This window comes from Charadrius vociferus, unplaced genomic scaffold (genome assembly GCF_000708025.1).
Source record: "Charadrius vociferus isolate BGI_N301 unplaced genomic scaffold, ASM70802v2 scaffold115, whole genome shotgun sequence".
Classification (NCBI taxonomy): domain Eukaryota; kingdom Metazoa; phylum Chordata; class Aves; order Charadriiformes; family Charadriidae; genus Charadrius; species Charadrius vociferus.
In genome coordinates, this window is record NW_009648636.1 from 1,658,412 (window position 1) to 1,678,084 (window position 19,673).

General features: G+C 41.2%; 1 protein-coding gene across 1 annotated transcript in view; it reads left to right on the plus strand.

Annotated features, from left to right (window-relative positions):
* The first annotated feature begins 5,984 nt into the window (after nucleotides 1–5,984).
* FGF19 (fibroblast growth factor 19) overlaps nucleotides 5,985–19,673 on the plus strand; it is an 18,521-nt gene continuing 4,832 nt past the window's right edge. Inside the window, exon 1 of the mRNA XM_009886297.1 lies at nucleotides 5,985–6,057. Coding sequence (XP_009884599.1) covers nucleotides 5,985–6,057 — 73 coding nt within the window. The remainder of the gene's footprint in view (nucleotides 6,058–19,673) is intronic.

Here is a 19,673-nt window from a genome sequence, read left to right on the forward strand (position 1 = left end):
TTGAGACCTTATTAATCATGTTAAGGCCAAAGAGCTTTAACCAAACACGCACCTGGGCCTGCCTGCTGCGGCTGGCAGCAATGATGCAAACTGTGCCAACACGGGAGCGACTCGTGTCTATATCCGACCCTGTGACTCAGGTTTCTTCCCGCAGACGTTAATATGCACAGACTGTCTGCTACACTCTTGTCAGGGTGGGTTTATTTTCACAGAATCATAGAATGGTTTGGGTTGGAAGGGACCTTTTAAAGGTCATCTAGTCCAACCCCCCTGCAATGAGCAGGGACATCTTCAACTAGAGCAGGTTGCTCAGGGCCCCATCCAACCTGACCTTGAATGTTTCCAGGGATGGGGCATCTACCACCTCTCTGGGCAACCTGGGCCAGTGTCTCACCACCCTCAGCGGAAAACATTTCTTCCTTATATCTGGTATGAATCTACCTCTTTTACTTCAAAACTTATTCTTACTGCTCTGGTTGGTATATGCTCTGGTTGCTATCTGCCCTTGGTTTTCATCTTCTGCATTAAGTTCAAGCTCCTTTTCAGGTGTTGTGGTTTAAGCCACCAGGTTAGCACAGAACTTCTAACTTGCCTATATTTTATTTTAACCCACATGTCTCCTTTCCCTCGGTCCTTTGCAGTTTCTTTCCACAACGTCTGAGGGTTGCAGAGGTAATCAAACTAGCTTTCAGCGAGCAGTGGCCTACCTACAGCGGTGAAGAGTTCAACACACGCGTCCGTCTGAAGTGCAAGGTATATTAGCCACAAACCATCACGGAAGCAGAATTAGACCATTAAGTGTCCATTTACCAGCCAGAAAAGCATAAAAAACAGGTCCTTTGTGTTCCCTGATACGTTATCAGATGTGATTCACTGGTTCATATCTGTTTTGGCAATCATAGCGTGGGCAATTCAGCACGGGGTTCTTCAGCATGCTTGGCATGGTCAAGGAAAAGCACTCATGTATTTATAGAACTATGTAAGTTATAAATATACCTATGATAGCCTTATGCCATGCAAAGAAGGTACGCCCTGATGGAATAATCAAAGCAAAGTGTATTTTAGGCAGAAGGATGTCTGTATAGATGGCCATCTCTACACGTCGCTTTGTGTTACTGATTTTATTTTACAGATTTTGAATTCAGAAACACTGCTGAAGTCAGTTCTATAAATGGAAACCTAAGAAATTAAATAGTAAGATAAATTGTAAGTCCTTGACCTCGAAGTTCAGAAATTTAGCATCTTTCACAAACCTTTATTCTAGTAATGCTAGTCACAGCCAAGATAATCACTTGTTTTAAATTAATTCTTGTTATATATTGTGCTCATTTTAATGTATATATGTAATCTTAATTACAGAATAGGTGCTCTAGCCATAAAATACCATTTTGCTTCATGCCTTGGTGAATAACTCCTGGAGTTAATAATTTGGACTAATGATTAGTAAACAGCAAAGAATGTGACTTCGTGGAATCAGGTACTTCATATGATTGTTGCTCTGGAGCTTGTTCAGTAAATGCTATAATTTTGGAATTCATCTTAGTCCAATATACAGAATAAAAGAGTAAACACAATCACAATGGTTTAACATGTTGAAAGTCTATCAAAATACTTCCTGAAGTTAAAAATTGAGACGTTTCATTTCAGTCTGGGGGTTTTACCCTTTATATTACCAAATAAATATCACAATGGCAATGTTCGCACTAGAAATCTGTCTGTAATTACCATGTTTCTAAACAAAGTCCTCCTATGCATACCTGGGTGGCCTTTGTAGAATAATTAGCGCATATCATTAGGACTTACTTGGACCCTTTAAGCCTCAGCTTACTGGTAGTCACAGGCACCCAGCAAAACTAAGAGCAGAAAAATAGATTAGTTAAAATATTTCATGAATAAAGGCTAAAAAAAATAACAAATACCTCGTCAGGTTTTAACTGGTGGAAGAAGAATCTCCTGATACTTTTCTGCTTGCAAGTCAGGTGAGTGCGAATTAGTGACCTTGCGGAATGAGGGAATGCATGTGCTGGGAAGCGTATTCTACATTATTAGTTTGAAATTCAGTGTTTAAACAAATGTTCTTGCTCTTATGCAGAATGATCACAAAAATTAAATAAGGCCACCTGTGCAGCCATCAAATGACCCAGGCTGAATGATAGATTAATAGTCATGAATATATTCTGCTTGTTGTCACTCTTACAGAAAGGTGAACAGACACAGAAACAAGGAATATATATACATGTAATAAAAAGTTGTATGTGTTCATGTAGGTACCATAGCTGCAGGTTGACACTTATCATATTTACTTCTCCTGACATAAATCTGAGGTTTTTTTCCATTAGGGTTTTGGAAGATGATGCAGTATAAATTTGCATTTGTTCCTTGTTTACACTCTCGAAAAGTTAATTAAGAAAAACATGGGAGCAAATATGCATCTGCTCGCCAATTTGTGCCAATTCTATTCGCAGCAGCATCAAACATGCTGTTCTCTGGATTCTGGAGAAAGCTCCACCAGCTTTACAGATGTCTACTGATTTCCTAAGGACACAGTCGGGCACTCACCTGTACAAGTTGCTGCGTTAACAAAATTGCCTTTACATGTGACCATCAATAAAAATATTTCTTTATGTTGGTGGTGGGAGTGCACTAAAGGATATATTCCTCATAAAAGGGAAAAGCGCATAAATTGGTGATCATAAATCCACATTTAAGGCAGAACCAGCATGGGTTCTTTAGACGCTGTGCCAAAGGATCACAAAAAAATACAACAGCCACAGCTTTATGAATGTGTCTATAGATATAAACATAGATATACATACTTAAAAATACCTCTGCTAGCTATCAATATCTATTAGTTTTTTACCTTTCATAGGGATCTATGAAATTTCACCAAAGTGTGCAGTTCACAGGCTTGTTCAAAACAGTGACACTTGGGGAGAATCCACTCAATTATTCCATTAAAGAAAATATTTAAAAGTCCATGCTAATTCATTTTATAATTGACACAAGCACTTACAACATTGAGCTACTCTATAAGTCTGTTTAATGACACACAGCTTCAGGATACTTCCGTGGCTTTCCCAACTATTTTCTGTAAATAAAATCCACTTGTAAGTTAATGGAAATAATCAGAAAGATTAATTTAGTTTTTAGTACATTAAGGCACGCAACAATGTTGGTAATAAAATGATGTGCAACAAAGAATAGCTTGTGGTAAAAAATGTTCTTTTTTTTTTCCTGCTAAGGAGATTACAAGGTTATCATTTGTAAAATAAGCATATTCCTGTTAATTAAATTAAGGACTCGGGCTGCATAAGCAAATATCAATCAGAGGAGAGAAAGAGAGAGAGAGGGAGCGGGATGCTGAGTTTCGCACATAATTTGTTTCTGGCTACTTAGCAGGGCTATGACAGACATTCGCTAAGTAGAAAGCAAACGTTTACGGTTTGGTTCACCTCTCCAGCTAACACTTATAAGCCTCTATTAGCAAAAGCTGCCCCCTTTGGCAGAGTGGATGGTTTGTTGTGAAAAACTTTGACTGTGATGGCTTTAAAAGAGCATTTGCTGCTAATTTAAAGACGTATCAGCACTGACTAAGTAACAAACACACACTTGCAGTTATGCACTTGCTAGTTGCGGTATACTTTACATCGCAGCCCCGTTTCGGGTCTACTGAAGTGAGTAGGGAAGCTTCTAGTGACTTCAGTGAAGTCAAGTCCCAAATCAAATGCTGGAACAGAAATATACCCAGCATGTCCCCTCTGCTATGCATACCAAAATAATCCATCCGAAACAATCTGCTCTCAGCCTCGTGCTGGTACACGATGTTTTTATAGGGTTTGGAAAGGTCTTCCCTGAAACGCCAAAGGAAATGTTGTTCTCTTGAAGGGTTTTGCTCCCTCCAGCTATCTCTGAGCTGCAACCCATGTCCAAGGCGAGCTCCATGGCAAAACAAGCCCTACACCCGCAAGGAACAGGGGAATTCCCTTTTGGGATTCAGGGCTGCACACCCCACTCATGCCTATGCCTAAAACTTGCAACTTCAGCCGACTGCATTCAACAAGGACTCTTGTATTAAGGGGACATTAATGCAGCTTTGCTAAATGTCAGCTCAAAATTGGAGCAGCCCAAACAAAGCGGAAGGAATGCTGTGTCATGGCATGGGCTGCAAACTGGCAGAGCGCGCTGAAAATAACAAAGCGATTTCAACTAAAGTTTTGCAGGAATGTGCTCCTGGGGAGGAGAAGGGGAGGGAGGACTGATGGGCTTGGATGGGAACTGGCTGTTCAAAAACCTGTCTTGTCTTAGGTACAGCACTTTCTTGTTCTCCGCTTTTTGGAAAGGAGAGAATAAAATGGGAAGTTCTTTCCTTTCTGTGTTTATTTGAAAAAGAAATAATGCAATAGGTGGGCACTGATGTAGTAAAAGCATTCTTTACATGGAGGTTTTAGACCAAACTGGGTACCACAGAGAGGTGAGCTGATGAATTGCTGCTACACATTTTGCCAGTTTGGTCTAAAAGCTCTATATAAATAAGGCTTCAATTGTATAAGTGTCCATCCATTGTATTTTCTTTCATTTTTTCTGCTGGGGTAAGTATGACAGGGCAATTAACCACAGGACATTTACCTGTGTTATTCACCAGAGGGTATTAGAGTTTAAACGAGCTCAGATACGGACTCGTTGAACTGCTAACTGGGATATGAAACTCACTGCTTGCACCAGCCTTAGTATCAGAGGAAGGAAAGATGGCAAATGCGATTCTTGCTTTCAAAAGGGCTCAAGGGAAGACCAATAACACTAGAAATCAGTAAATAATTGGCACTGGGCACCTTGTTTGAAACAAGGTGAAATGAAAAAGTATTAGCAGCCACAAGGATAAAGACAAAAGAGTGGGCAGGATGGCACAGAGATTTTACAGAAGAAAGTTACACCTTAACTCTGTAGTTTTGGACCAGTCCCCCTGCCCAGGGCTGCCCTGGGGTAAGACATCTTGGAACTCCAGTTCCCTGAAAACACCAGAGCTGAAATCAGCGTTGATCAAATAAAATGTTAGTTCCATTTTAAGCTGTTGAGTACAATAATCTAGATTATAACCTTCATTTCATAAAGTCCCTCTAACAAATATTGCCAGAGGTCAAAGAATGACTCTGTGTGGTCCTTTTTGTCTTGTCATTCTGTAGATATCTGTAGCCAACCGCTACCAAATTGGCAGGATCCTGGACTAGACTCATCTTTGATCTGACTCGTTCCAGCCATGCTTATGTCCTTGCAACATGCTCTTATGTCCAGGACAGCTTATGTCCTGCCCCAACATACTCTTCCAGTTATAACAAGATATTTGAAGGATGTCAAAATCATGCTTCCAGATTTGTCCAATCCCTAACTCCAATAGCTCAGCATGAGACCCAGTTGGAAAGCAGGGAAACTGAATTTGGAAAACCCTTGGTCTTATGTCCTAAGTGGCAAATTCTTATGTTTAGCATAGCAATCTTAAAGCCCCAAACCTGCTTATTCCTGAGGTAGGTAGCTGGCACCAGGCAGCGTGACCAATACAGCACTTCCCTGGGAAGACATGGCCAACTCTCTGAATCAAACGCTCTCTCAAATGCAATGGCATGTGTTTGCCAAGTGTTTCAAAACTTAATGATGGTGGCTCCCATTTCTGGTGAGAACATGCATACTGCTTTTGAGCTGTGACACTAAGAAGTCATCCATAGACATTGCTTCCATAAAGCAGTTTTTGAACGACAATGACATTTTGTCACTCCTTGTACAGACTGAAGTTAAATCTAGAAGTAAAAGGTAATTAAATATGAGGCTAGAGAGACTGAAATGAATAAGATTTGTGTCCTAACTGACCCCACCATGTCTCCTTTGATTGGCAGGATATCCTCATCTCTTTCACAGCAGGCTGGGGGCACCCTGCACCAGAGCAAAGCCTTCACGTGGTCCTCAGCGGGTCTTGAATCGGCTTCTGAGAACAAATGCCGGTCCCCAGCCCCGGCTATTCCTATGGCAACACAGCAAAGTCTGTGGGGCCAGACTGCTTCTTTGAAGGTGAGTAAAAAGAAAATGAATAAAACAATCACCAAAGCAAGTAACAAGTTAACAACATACAATTTCAAGCGAGCTAAAGGAAAAGAAAAGGGTGGCATTTGTAAGTGATGTGCATCCTGCTGGTCTTTTGTAAAGCCAGCTGTGAAACATAGCTGCGATGTCTGTTTATAGCTAGGTGTGCAGGCTTCCAGATGTGTAAGTGTAAAGCCTGCAGACATCAAAAGGACGAACATTCAAAACCATTACCTGAACACCACCTTTATGTATTTCAAAGGGAAACCAGCTGAACCTTCCCTGTAATCACTATCTTGCAACATCCCTTTAATGATCCAGCAGTACAGGATCATTGTGTCAGCCAAATAAAGAGAGTACTGGCATTTCATTTTCTTCTACTAGGAGCTGCTCATGTCCCTAGAATCCCTCACAGCCCTGCTGTTCATACGGGGGATCGAATGGGATTATACAGCAGCATCAGGTGGGAAAAGGCAGACTCAGCAAAGCCATCAAGGGGTACAGTGGGTAAAATCTGTGGTCGTAAACTGGAAATGTTGGAAGAAGGCCAGCACTCAAATCTCAGGATAAGGGGAAACATGAGCTGATAAACCCCTCGCAACTGCATTTGGCATTTTGTAATTTGGTTACTTTGCCTTCTGGAGCATAAGGAACCACCTCTTCGCTCAGGACGGTTGAATGTGCTGCGACAGTGACAACTGGGACTTTGTAAATTGCTCACAAAGGGTTGATTACTTTTATTAATAAATAACCCTGTTATTGCTTATACCAACAATAGCCAGTGGAAACTTGCCTCATAGGGAACTATTAAGACTTTGTGCAATTTGCAATTTTCTGGCTGGGAAAACTGGCATTTTCCCAAGATCAAATTCAGGTTTTTTGCCACAGACTTCATCCTTTTTGATCTACATTTTGGTGTGTGTGTTGTTTTGTGTTTTTTTTTTTTATCTAGCAGGCCGCTTTGCGTAGCTACCTTGGTAGCTTTCCCACAAGTAAATAAGAAGTCGATGATAATCCCTTCCATAATTCCCTAGACCTACACTTCAGAAACCCGAGAACAAAGAGCTAGAAATCGCCTTGTAAACGGAGGTCAGCCCACACCAAGAGCGGGCAGACTGCTATAAAAGCTCAGGTGCAAGAATTCACCGCTGTTTGGTTCACACTCTTCACTTCATTAGCATAAACTGGCAGGACAGTGAGTTGGGATACGAAGGACAGAAGCAAAGCATCTGAAGTGCATAATAAAACATTACCATATTTTCCACTGAGCAAATAAGTGAAATCTATAGTAGCCTTTATCAGACGTAATATCAAGATTTGGAATTACTAGACCTGTTGCCTCTCATGCAGAGAAAAAATGTATTTATTTAAGAAAACAAAAGATGTTACAAATATCATTCATCGCTGAGTAGCTAGCATCCACACTGGACACAGTTCAAGGCGGTTGCTTCAGGCAAGGTCTAATCCGGTCCCATGGACTGAACAGATATTATCAGTCAACAGCATGTCAGGGGACTTCGCTGAACACATATTCAGGTTTAGTTTAATCCAAAGAGAATTCAGTCCACGTGCTCTGATACCACTTACTCCAAAAAGCAAACTGAAGCTCAGCAGGGAGGGAAATCAGTTTTTCTTCAAACCATTTATTCCGACTTAAGCCAAAATGCTGCCGTAAACATCCCCTTTTCCCACTGACATACCACACACCAAAAAACAGTCTAGTGATTTGAACTCATTTCCTTCTAAATCGCCATAACCAGTTAATGGAAAGTAATGTGTCCGGATACGTACACCTGCAAGCAGAAAGTACACCTGCGAAGTACACAGGTCAGATGAAACACATTCAGCCCCCTTTTCCTCTTCCCTTCCATGAAGCCTTCCAGACCAAGGCAGCCACATTCGCTTCCCTCTTCAAGACACCTTAATTTTTCCTGTGGCATCCTCCCTCTCACAACCAGCCGTGCTGTTGAAAGACTGAATTTTATTTCCCACTGGCAGCCGGCAGACGTGAGACAGGACTACAAGGTCACTGGCCACATCTCAAGGGTCAGGGCAACCTCCCTCCGCCGAGTGCCCTCGCACCGGCATCAGCGCACGCTGGTGAAGATGCTCCCAGGCACAAGCAGCCCTCCTCCCACCCTGGGCTCAAAGGAAAGGCCTGCAAAACAAAATCTTTGCCAGTCTTCTCGTGATGTTTCCAGTTTCCTTGCTTTACTCAGGTTGATTTATAATGTGTCACGGAGTTGATCTGGTTTCACCGGGCTGTAAACTAAGGTCCTGTACTCGCTCACATGAGCAGCTAAGTGGAAGCAGTTGATCTGCCTTTTCCTGTGAGGATCAGTCCTGAGAAACAAAAGGTTATTTATTTTCCATTGCTTGTTCGGTCCTTGTCTTCTATTTTTTAACTAACACCATCATGGGTAATCAAACAAATTTACTTTCATTTAACTTAATTTTTAGGGGCTAAAGACTATCCATAGTTCAGCATTAGTATCAAAATTTTATAAACACAGTCTGTTTAAATACTTAAGTTCTAAGCACTCCTTGGAAAACTACGGGAAGAGGAAATGTTTAGCTCTATAGGAGCAGCCGCTGGCTGGCTCATAAACAGGCCCACAGTAGCCTATTTAAAGAACGTTGCAAACACTTTGGACAATGTGCATTTTATTAGGAAAAGGAAGCACTGAGGAATCAACTAGAATATACACAGCAGGAAAAAGTAAACGCATTAACTGACTTTAATGCGGATAAAAATGGTGGCGCAGGGAGAAATTCTCTTTCAGAAAGGTCACTCATTTGCCTCTGCATTCCTTCCCCACATTTACATGCTGCTCACTGGATTCATCAAAGGTCTTCATTATTCGCTCTTGGCACGCATAAAACAATCACTTTCAGATATAATGACCTAATTACTCCAACAAGACAAATGAAGAAAAAAATGGCAGTTATTTACTTCAGATGTTAGCATTTAGCAGCTTTTCAGCAAAGAGATTTAAAGGACTCGTACCATGCATTTAAAAGCTGAGAGCCAGTGTCACCCAACAGGGTGGGTTTTGATGACTACAAGCACGGGTGATGATTCCCTTTCCATGTGGGCTGCTCTGACTTCTATTCCTCTCCCGAGGGACCAGGACAGCCGCAGGTAGCCATCAACAGCTGCAGAACAAGGACTTTTTCACCATGTTTCTCCCCCAGCTTCCCTGTGGTCCATGTGCAGGCCAGGCAAGCCCCAACAACCAAACCTTACCTTTAATGGCCATTTCTGCTCCCTCTATAACCTTTTTCTACTGCCCGAACGGCACAAAGATAAGATGTATCAAGGGAAAATTATAGACTGAACGTTTGTAAATTAATTCATAACCGGGATGATTTATTGTTCAGATTTGCTGTGTCTGAAAAAGAGACGTGGTTCAAAAGGCGGATCATTATGGTTCTTGTTTATTTTGTGATGTTCTGGAGGATGGCATAGTAGTAATGATGTAATCACTACCAGTAAATGTGACAGTCAGGCAATGATTCATTTAGAGCTCACATGATTACAGAAAAAAATAGATACTGGTGTTATTATGATGCTTATCAGTGCTGTGTCATACACATAACCATATTAATTGTCTCAGTTAAAAAGAGTTGATTCTGGGGACAAGAGTCAAAGCATGAACTTTTGAGCCTCTCTGTGCTTTCCCCTACGGAGATGTATTTCATTTGTTGTCCCAGTACCTCTGGAAGCGAGGAATATGCATCCTTGTGTTTTTCCAGCACAGCCTGCCTACCAGTCCACCTTACTGCTTTGGCAGTGGCGGTAAACACTCACAAATATTACCTAGCAGTTTGCTTGGGCCTGGTATATTCATGCTAATATACACTGTTATAGAAAGCTCTAGCTCATTTCCTAATTACTAAGCATTTCACACTGGATGGCAAATGAAAGGCTTAAGCCCCAGTGGGATCATATGTGTCTGACCCACAAATAATTGTTTGACATCAGAAGGTTTATTATCTCCTAGCGGGAATGAGAAGCATATTTCTTAATAGGTTCCCCACCCTGGGCAGTGCAAGCCTTCCTTTGATGAGTGTCTCTATGGTAATTGATGTTAATGAGCAGCAAGCCAAGGAGAAACACTGGGTCACCAGGTAGGAAGCCCCCCAAGAGATAATCTAATTACTCTCCAAAACAAATTACTTTCAACCAAAACAAATTACTTTCAATCACTCTGCAACAGATAAGATCAGTGGAAGGAGCTCAAAGCTGATGACAGCTGGAGACTGAGGCTTCACGAGTTTATGGATTGATCGCTTTTCTCTTTGGTGGGTTTTGTTGAATGACAATGGAGTGACAGAAAACTGGAGCCAAGAACTGAGCTCCCTTTCATTTCATTCAGATGAATGCAGAGGACATGCCAACTCGATGCTCTTTGCTGTGTGGCTCATTGATCTAAAATTGGAAAAGCTGTAGCCACGCATGTTCGCATCTGTAACACCAGCAAAACTCTCTAGGAATAAATGTAGAGGCTGAGAGACTATAAAATCCACTTATTGTCTGTGCACTGTTGTGCTTGGGAGCAGAAGGGAAAACATGACATCGTTGCTTATTTGTGCACGTACATAAAATGTGAGTCAAAATGGAACCTTCATTCTCATGAGGCTTTAACAGGCCTAAACTATAAATATTAATTGATACTCTGCTAATTTACTACCAAGAATTGTTGCCAAATGTCTGACTGTTTCCACTAAAGTAAACTATTTTTTCCCGTGGAAGGCAGAATTTGGCCTGACCTCCTTTTCTTAACAAAGTATTAAGAATATTGTTCTGAATAATAACTGATGATGATGATGATTATTATTACTGTCATTGTTGTTATTGTTATTTTTATTATTCAGTACCATATGGCATAGTCAGACTGAAATACAAACTGCCCATAAGCAACCACTGCATTATTCAAATCATAAGATTTGTTTCAGTGCAAAGTGGTGACTAGAGAGCATAACTGGAAAATCTTACCTAATGACAGCGCAGAAGGAACTTCGGTAGCGAGGCCTAAAAATTACCAGCTAAAGCTGCAGTTGATACATCTGTCACTGCTTTTCTCAGGAAATTGAGAGCTAAAATGCAACTCTAAAGAAAATGTAAGTCAGGCACGTGAATGATTAATCAAGGAGTTTTTATATCATTTGCCAATGATGGTGCAGCCAATGATGGTGCAAAGGGGTGTCATTACTGTTTCTGTGCGTGTTGGAGGAAAAGTAAATTTGGGGATTACTGCCTTTTGAGAATGGGATAGTGGAATTGCTGGTGGAGCCATGAATAGGAAGGGTTTGTGTGGGGTCCATTTATAGTCCTGTTGCTCTTTATTTCATTAGTATTGGCTAGTTCCTTCAACAATATTATACAATCGATGGCACATCTGCCTAACTGAATCCAAATCACGCTGATGGCAATACATGACATACATATTAGTCAAGAAAATGGAAAAAGGGACATCTATTGCCTAGCAATAGCAGACCTTCTGCAGAATGAGGCCACCGTAACAAAGATCGGTAGCTGTTTTGTTGCGGGCTTTGTCTGCTGGAGACCTCTGATAAAGAGTAATATACAGGTCTCAGGGAGCCTTCACTATTGAATGAAACCTTGGTGCCCCACATAGAGCTGTGAGAGGGACTCCAGCCCCGCTTGGGAAATGTTCTTAAATGGGTTAAATTTGGAATTAACTGGCAGGGGGGGCATCTTTACAATTCCCTTTGTAAAATCAGTGCCTAAATCAACAGATCCATATTCAAGACTATATGAACTGGAGACCAATCCGTATGAGAGAGACACTGTGACTCCACATTTTCATCCTCAGCACATTGGTCTGCTTTGCTCGCTTCAAGAACTGAGGCGTCCCTGCCTCTTGGCATGCAAGGATCTTCCTGGGACCGCCAGCCATGAAAGAACCAGAGGTAATTTGGCTCTCACTTTTGGCCCATAACGTTTAAGGAACTTCAATTCCAGGAAAATTTAACAAATTGAAGATGCATTTAACATAAAAATTTGGGCATTAAAGATGGTAAATTAGAATCCTTCTGACCATTATATGTCTGGTCACAGTTGTAAATACACATAAAATAAATACTGAGTTTAATTCTTCTTCTTACATCAGGTCAAGATACATAACATACACATCAAGGTACATAACATGCACAATAGACAGTGGGGGATTTTACACTCCATTTAATTTTTGCTGCGATGTTTAGATAGATAAATCTCTTGCTTTGATGCAGGTATTTTGCTTCACTTTTCAGTGATGCTTCAGATTTTATCTCATACTGAAACCAGTTATTTAATGAATCTGAATAACTTTTGGAGAAAGACGTCTGTTACCTACTCATTTTGTCACTAGTCAGATGTGTAAAACTTAAGTAAACTTGAATTACTTTCTAAAGACCATCCAGGCTTTTTCCCTGTTGATTTGTTCTGCTTCTCTTACTTTCAAATGGCCTTTTAATTGGCCATTAAACTAGGAAATTATGGCTGATTAGGATCAATCCAAATGCAATGTTGTGGATGGACTAGCTATTTGAATACTGTTCTTTTAGATCCTGTGTTACTTCTGCTTTGTCAAGTAAAGGTCACTTTTAGCCGCATTGGCAGGATGCTTCAGTAACCTTTGCCCTTCAATTCTTGACCCCAAATGTCCCATAGCCGTGTTTCGTGGTAGCAAACAGGACTAGTTAAGAAGCTGCAATAAGGAACATCAGAGAAAGTTACTCGGTTTCCCGATTCATGGCAAATGGTGCAGCTACTCCACAGTTGAAACGCAGGCTTCCTTTCAGCAGCAGATTATTTCCTCTGGCCTCCAAGTGGAAGAACAGTTCTTAATAATCCTCATCTCTCGCCTTTTGAGCAAAGCTGCTGTAAAAACTTTCTGCATGACTGTTACCTATATTGAGGATTGAGTCTGGGTGTCCTGTGAAGAGGGAGGCAAGGCATCCTCACACTTTTTAAAATCCAAGTGAAGTTAACTCCACCTACTAAACAGATTTTGGAGGAATTGCACAAGAATTTTATTTCTTCTGAGATATTTCTCCTTGGTTTTAGACCCAGGACACGGGCTAGGGTGAAAGGCAGGCTTCTATTGATTCAGCTGAATCACTTTGCTTTCCAGAAGCTGAGGATGTGGCTGTGTGCGAAATAAACTTAACAACCTTAAATGATGCCATTGGGAAACTTTGTACTTTTTGAAGTTTACATTTGTTCGGAACTGTTGCATACAGGCCTTCAGTAAGAAGTAAGAGTTTCCATAAGAGTCCTTCCTGCAATATCAGAATAATCAAAAGCGATGACAGTAGGTGAATAAGCACTTGTGGACTGAATTGACACTTTGACACGACGTTCACCTGCATTCACTAATCATTTACACCTCTCTAACAGTTTATGCAGTTCTGTTGGTGACTTGCAATTCCCAGTAACGATAAGCAGCAGAGTGCAGCAAGAAATAATAGGCAGCAAGAAAACAGAGTCTTAGCTGGTTTCCTTAACTCCCTTTCTACCTCTTTTACTCCACAACATGGTAAATTGTTGTAATGTGTTCAGCGCGGACCTCAGACTCCTTTTTATCTGATCTTGGTCAAGTCTTTGAAGCTCAGATCCAGAACCCTCACAGTTACCTACAGTGGAATATAAGCAGAAGTTCCACAGACACGTATAATTCTTACTTTTCGCATCCTTCAGTTTTAACAAAACTGAGCAATCTGGAACTAACCTGTACAGGGACAACCCGAAGCCAGGCACTTCTCCACCTCTGTCCTCCAAGAGATTCACTGTGACAACTATCTGCAGATCTTACGTACATATTGACGAGCGTCGGATTCTCATATGAAAAAATCAGTGCCAGCTTCATCAAACCGTGGGTGGACTAGAAACCTTCCACAACTTTTAGCAGAATACAATGGTGATTTAACAGCAAATAAAGAATGGAGGTCTCTTGTTCTGCAGCAGTTCAGACACCTCAAACCTTCCCTAAGAAAGCACAAAGGCAAATCTAGCGAGTAGTTTGAGCTGACAGCAGCTATGAGGAAACGTAGCTCTTTGTTAGCACAACTGCTTACGTGTATGTTTGTTCCACTGACTCTGTGACTCCGTCGTGTTGGATCATCCTCCTGAGACAGCTGCAGTGTGTAAATTTTACATGCTGTAAAGCCTCAGATGAACGTCCCAAAGGCATCTTACCTTTATGGACTGTCAGGGACAACTATAGCGTAGTCTGATCTTCAACGTAAGCCGTAACAATTCTCCCATAGGTTCTCTGTCAAGCCTAATTGATTCTAGCTAAAATACCACTTACATCGCCATAAGCCTACCAAATACTATTAGTGCCAAATACTATTAGTGATATAAGTTATTATCATCATAATTTTGTTGTATCAATTTTACAGCAAATCAGGATTATTATCATAGGTGCTTTTGAGAAAACATCTGCCTTTAAGCAGAGTTATAATCACATTCCCAGATATATAGGAGACCTGACTTCAAGAGGAGGGGGGGACTCAGTGCCCACCAAACACTCAGACATAGCTAAACCCCTTTCATCCCCCTCCTTCTTACTTCTGACTCCCAAAAAATCACCACCTGAGACCCCCTGGCTCAGTGTCCTTGTTAACAAAGAAAACAATTTTGCACCTCCAGTGAAATGAAGTTGGATCTTTACGGAACAAATTCATCCCAGATATAACTCCGTAAAATTGCTCCAGGGTGAGGTTTGGTTTAACGTGCCTGTATTGGTCTCGATGATGAAGTCCTTGTACATCTCAGCTTCCTACTGTGCTCTTTAGGACCGATTTTGTAGGAATTGTCACTGTATCAGACTGAATAGGATCGCCTGATTAATTCTGGCTCCCCAGGGCTTTGGATGGATCTGAACAGGACCACAGCTCCGAGTACAGACTCCTGTGCGTTTGAAGCAAAACTTTGGTAGCAAATCTGTCTCCCTCTTTTTGTAGTATATAATCATCTTCTAGAAGCCCATTCTCTCTCTCTTAAAGGAAAAATGTTTCCAACGGAGTTGAAACTTGTCATAGAGGCAACGTTATTTAGTCACTGACAAGATAAGAGTGCAGGTAAATGCTCTATGGATACCACTTTAGATGGAGAAGCTGCTGCTCTAAAATCCCTCTTTTCTGATGAAGCTAGAGACTTCCCTCATGGTTCTCACAAACACATTGCATAAACAAAGTCCAGGGGCATTACTCCCTAGGTCAAGCTAGAAATGAAAATGTAACCTGGTGGCAAGGAAACTTGCAATTATTACTTTCTGCTGTGGGATGCAGGTTTGCTCCAAAAATAACTATGGTGCAAGACTATTTTAAAGAAGAAATCACCATCCATAATAATCCAGCAACATCGCACATTTCTGTGTTAAGTCCAAAACAAAAGTAAGAAAAAATGTGGATCTCGATCTTCATAAAAAAGCCAGATTACAATTGCCTTGGGTACTTAAATATTTTAATCTAATTAAATGTTTAGATGATGTGCCTACATTTTCAAACTTTTGTTTATTTAGTGTGAATGAGGTGCTGGATAACTACTGTACCAAATATGTTCCCAGAAAATCCATAAGGCTTCTTCTATACCAGAATTGCAAAGGATTTCAGCGCACACAGAAAAGATGGGGTGGATTAAGAATTTCCAAAGGATGAAATAATGACTTACAGTGAGGAAAAAATGCATTTAGGCCATTTGAAGCTGATAGGACTTTTGTGAGCTTTAGAATAGACTTAATCAGAAGATATCATTTGACCGTGAAAGCTTCAAGTCAATTCCAGGCTAAGCATTGCTCTCAGGAATGCATTGACTGATAGCAATAGTTAAGACAGCATTAGATAACAGAATGGTGAGAGATATTTGAAATTAGTTGTCTGGCTGTGTTCGCTGGAAAGAACCAGCAATAACACATGCAACTACGAATTACAGTAGCAACCATCTCTCCAGCGCCTTGACCTTCTTTAGCAGAGCAGTTTTAGAAGAGGAACCCCTCCGGAAGCTGATCATTTGAAAAATCTTTAAGTATCTGATGCATTTGGACCCTACTAATTCACTGAGGACTATTATACTGTATTATTATCTGGGGAGAGCCTCCGTGAATGCTCGTCCTGTCGTATGACATCCTGTCAGTGGGCGCACACAGCGGGAGCTGTGGAATCTCAATTCTGCGCTCGTTCACAGCCCAGGGAGAAATATTGTCACCTTTATGCCTCTTGGGTTGCAGAAGCAGCTGGGAAGCAGAGCAGTCCTTGACATATGGTGGAGTAACCTCTCCTTCTTAGGCAGGTTTTTTAACTTGCACTGTGCTGATAAGGCTCTTTATAGAACAACCCCGTGCTCGAATAACCGCATATCACAGTGTACTATGTCTTCACTTCTGCCTTCCCTCATTCGCCTGACATACTCGTCTCTACCAGAAGCAAGAGAAAGGACGGGGCTGTTCTGCTGGCCCTCTGCCACGGGGAAAATAAAGGCTGTCTTTTTGCTGTCGCTTCTGGGGTGACATGCAGGAACTACAGCAGAAATCAGAACCCAAAGGAATTAGCACTAACATCTCCAGCTCTGCTTGGGACCTTACTTCCCTCAGAGTATTTACAGCCTCTGTAATTCTCTCACTTCCGACTTGAGAGTAAAGGGGAAAAGGCTTACAAATCTCTTCTCAAAAGTAATACCAAATCACATTCACGTAATGCCTCCTCCTAAATCTGCGGGACATCCCGAAGGAAGTCAAAAGTCTTTAAAGTTTCTGTACCATTTTCCTCTTTCTGCAATGACATATACCCGAAGTTTTCACAATGATGTTCTGTAGACATTCTGAAGTTATTCTACTTTTCAGCACGTCTCTTCATCCTAAACACATTTCATCTGTCACTCAGCCTTGAGTGAGTCACCCATGTAATTTTTCCTTTGATGTCCACCACAAGGCAGCCCGCTACGACCACCTTCTACTCATGGGTGGCTTCATGCCCTATTTCTGGTCATTACTTGTGGCAATCTTCCTTGGTTTCATTTCAGTTGGTTCCAATGACATTATTGCCCAGTTAGGCACAAGCCCTCTGTTATCTTTTTGGCACGTTTCAGGATCTCTGGATGTTTGAGTTTTAAATATAGGTAGTAATGTTCTTCCAAAACGAATTCTGTTCAGCCTTAGTGGTACAGAAAGCTGAAGTTCTTGTTCTGCAGAAATTACATTGGGACACTGAAAAGTGCAGTGGAAATAAATGATTCATTACAACAGGTGAAAATGCTTTTGCAGTTGTATACTATTTGGTCAGGAGGTATTTTTATTCTACAAGACTTTCCTCCTTTTTTTTTTTTTCCTATCCCCATAAAAGCAAAAAGTCCTACACTACCACGTTTCCTTGTTGAAGGTTCTGTTTATGTAGGGAGCAGGTCCAGCACTGGAAATGACGGCGTGATTCACCCTATAACACATTTGTTCTGCAAATAATTTTTTTTTTCTGCAATACATTTGTAGAAACATGTAAAGACATGTATCTTTCTGTTGAACTTTGGTAAAAAGATGCCAATAAGTGATAAAGTTCAGTGACACTGATAGGAACTGAAATGAAAATCACATGTTGCAACCATATTTTGAAAACGGTGAGATTCATAACCTCCTTTAGCTCTAGCATTAATCATCTAGCATTTTTTCCCAGAACCTATAAAGAAATAGGCACTTCCAGAGATTATTTAACCCCTATCTCTGAAACAGCTGTTTTGAGATAGGATTGGTACTATTCAGTCCAGATGAATACTTGGAGGCACTTACCTCTGCCACTGACTACAGAGGAACTTGAACAAATGATTCAGATTGAAAGCTTCCTATAACAAGAGAGGCCATTCCTAAAAATTAGCTAAGTGCTTCATTTTCATTTTAATTTGATTACACACGAATCCCTAAACATCAGTTCATGTACCATCAGCAACATCAACAATGAAAATAATTTTTAAAAGCGCTCCATCAATTGTTAGGAAATTCTCATTTATAGCCAGCTTTTTCAATGATTTGAAATATCATTTAGGGCAAATATTTTGTCCTTTCTGCCTCAATTTTTAGTCTTTGCAATGGAATAATAATGCTGTCAAAACAAATAAGCAAGTTGCAAGCGTCAATTCCTTACTGCTTGAAAGAAGTTTGAATTCTTGATGAAGAAAATGAATACTTATGATTGTGAATATTATTCACACTGCAGTATAGCAGTATTGTAATCATAAAATAGCTTCTGTGCACTGAGATGCACAACAAAATGAACGAAAAAAGCCTTTCAGATTGATTTCAGTCCACAACCTCTGTGTGTGTGTGGTGGGTGCTCGGTACCTTGAAGAATGCATAAGTAGCTAGGATGAGTTACATGCACAACTGCTGTGGGGCCCAAGGCTGCAGGGCAGTGAACCGCCTTTGTAGCAGTCATGTAATAACATTGCAGAATTCTGGAGAGGAAAAAAAATTAGGGTCTCGGATGCCTTAGTATTATTTACTGGGTTTATAAGATTGTGAACTTGTGTGATATTTGAAAGGCCAGAATTTCTCAAATCAGCCTGTGACTTGAAGGATGCAGCAGAAGACACCTGAAAGTGAAGTGGTCCTGATTTTTATTAATTATTCATCAGCCATGTGGAGAAAACTGGGCTCCTTCTTGTGTGTCTCAAGCTGATCGTCAAAAAACCCCAAAGGTAGTCACGACCAGTAGCTGCTTCTGAAATGGCTGGTGACTTATAATCCCTTGCTCCAGGGAGTTTTTGATGCAAGACCCTGATCATTCACTGATTGACTGATGTGATTAACTTCAGTACCATAAGGTACACGCGATAGTACGTGTAAGCATTTATACAAGCGCAGGCCACCATCCTACAAGACTCTGTATTCTTGTATGACCTTGTCTATGTGCACAGCCTCACTGAGCTAAGATTGCTCATAAAGCAGAGTTATTTGTGTGTTTACAGGAGGGAAATCTGAGTGTACAGACGAAAAGATAAAAGTAAACAGGTAGGAAATATAAAAACAGTAGGTAGAAGCTGATCAAAACTTGTTTCAGAGAAGTTGCTGAGGGCATGGGGTTATGTTTTGCTTAATTGTTATTTAATGTCTCCTGTGGGGGAAGGATTTTTTTTTTCCTTATGAAATCACCCATTTTCTCACTTGAGATCTGAGAAAATTCCTTCAATGCTCAGTTTGGACAGACAGCAGAAAAGTCAGCACCGATCCCCCTGAAGTGCCCCTGAGATGCCAAAAGTGCAGAACGAACCAAAATATGTGTGTCTGCCTCTTTCCACCTCTGCCGGTGCGCTCACTGAGCGAGCTCCCGGGGAAAAAAAGCCCGCGTGGGAAAAGTCCACGCACAGACCAGATAAAAAAAAAAAAAAACCAACAACCTGTTTGATGCTTAGATGGGGCCGCCGGTTGCGGACATGGCAGTTTTACTACACACACTTTTTCCCCCCCCAATCTTTTTGTACACATGGGGACGAACAGGAGCCGCAGAGCCCCCCCAGGCAGCAGCTCCCCAAAGGCGAGGACCCTCATCCCAGGTGCCAGGCTCCATCTAGTGACACCGCCGGGGATGGCCGGGCTGCGATAAAGCCC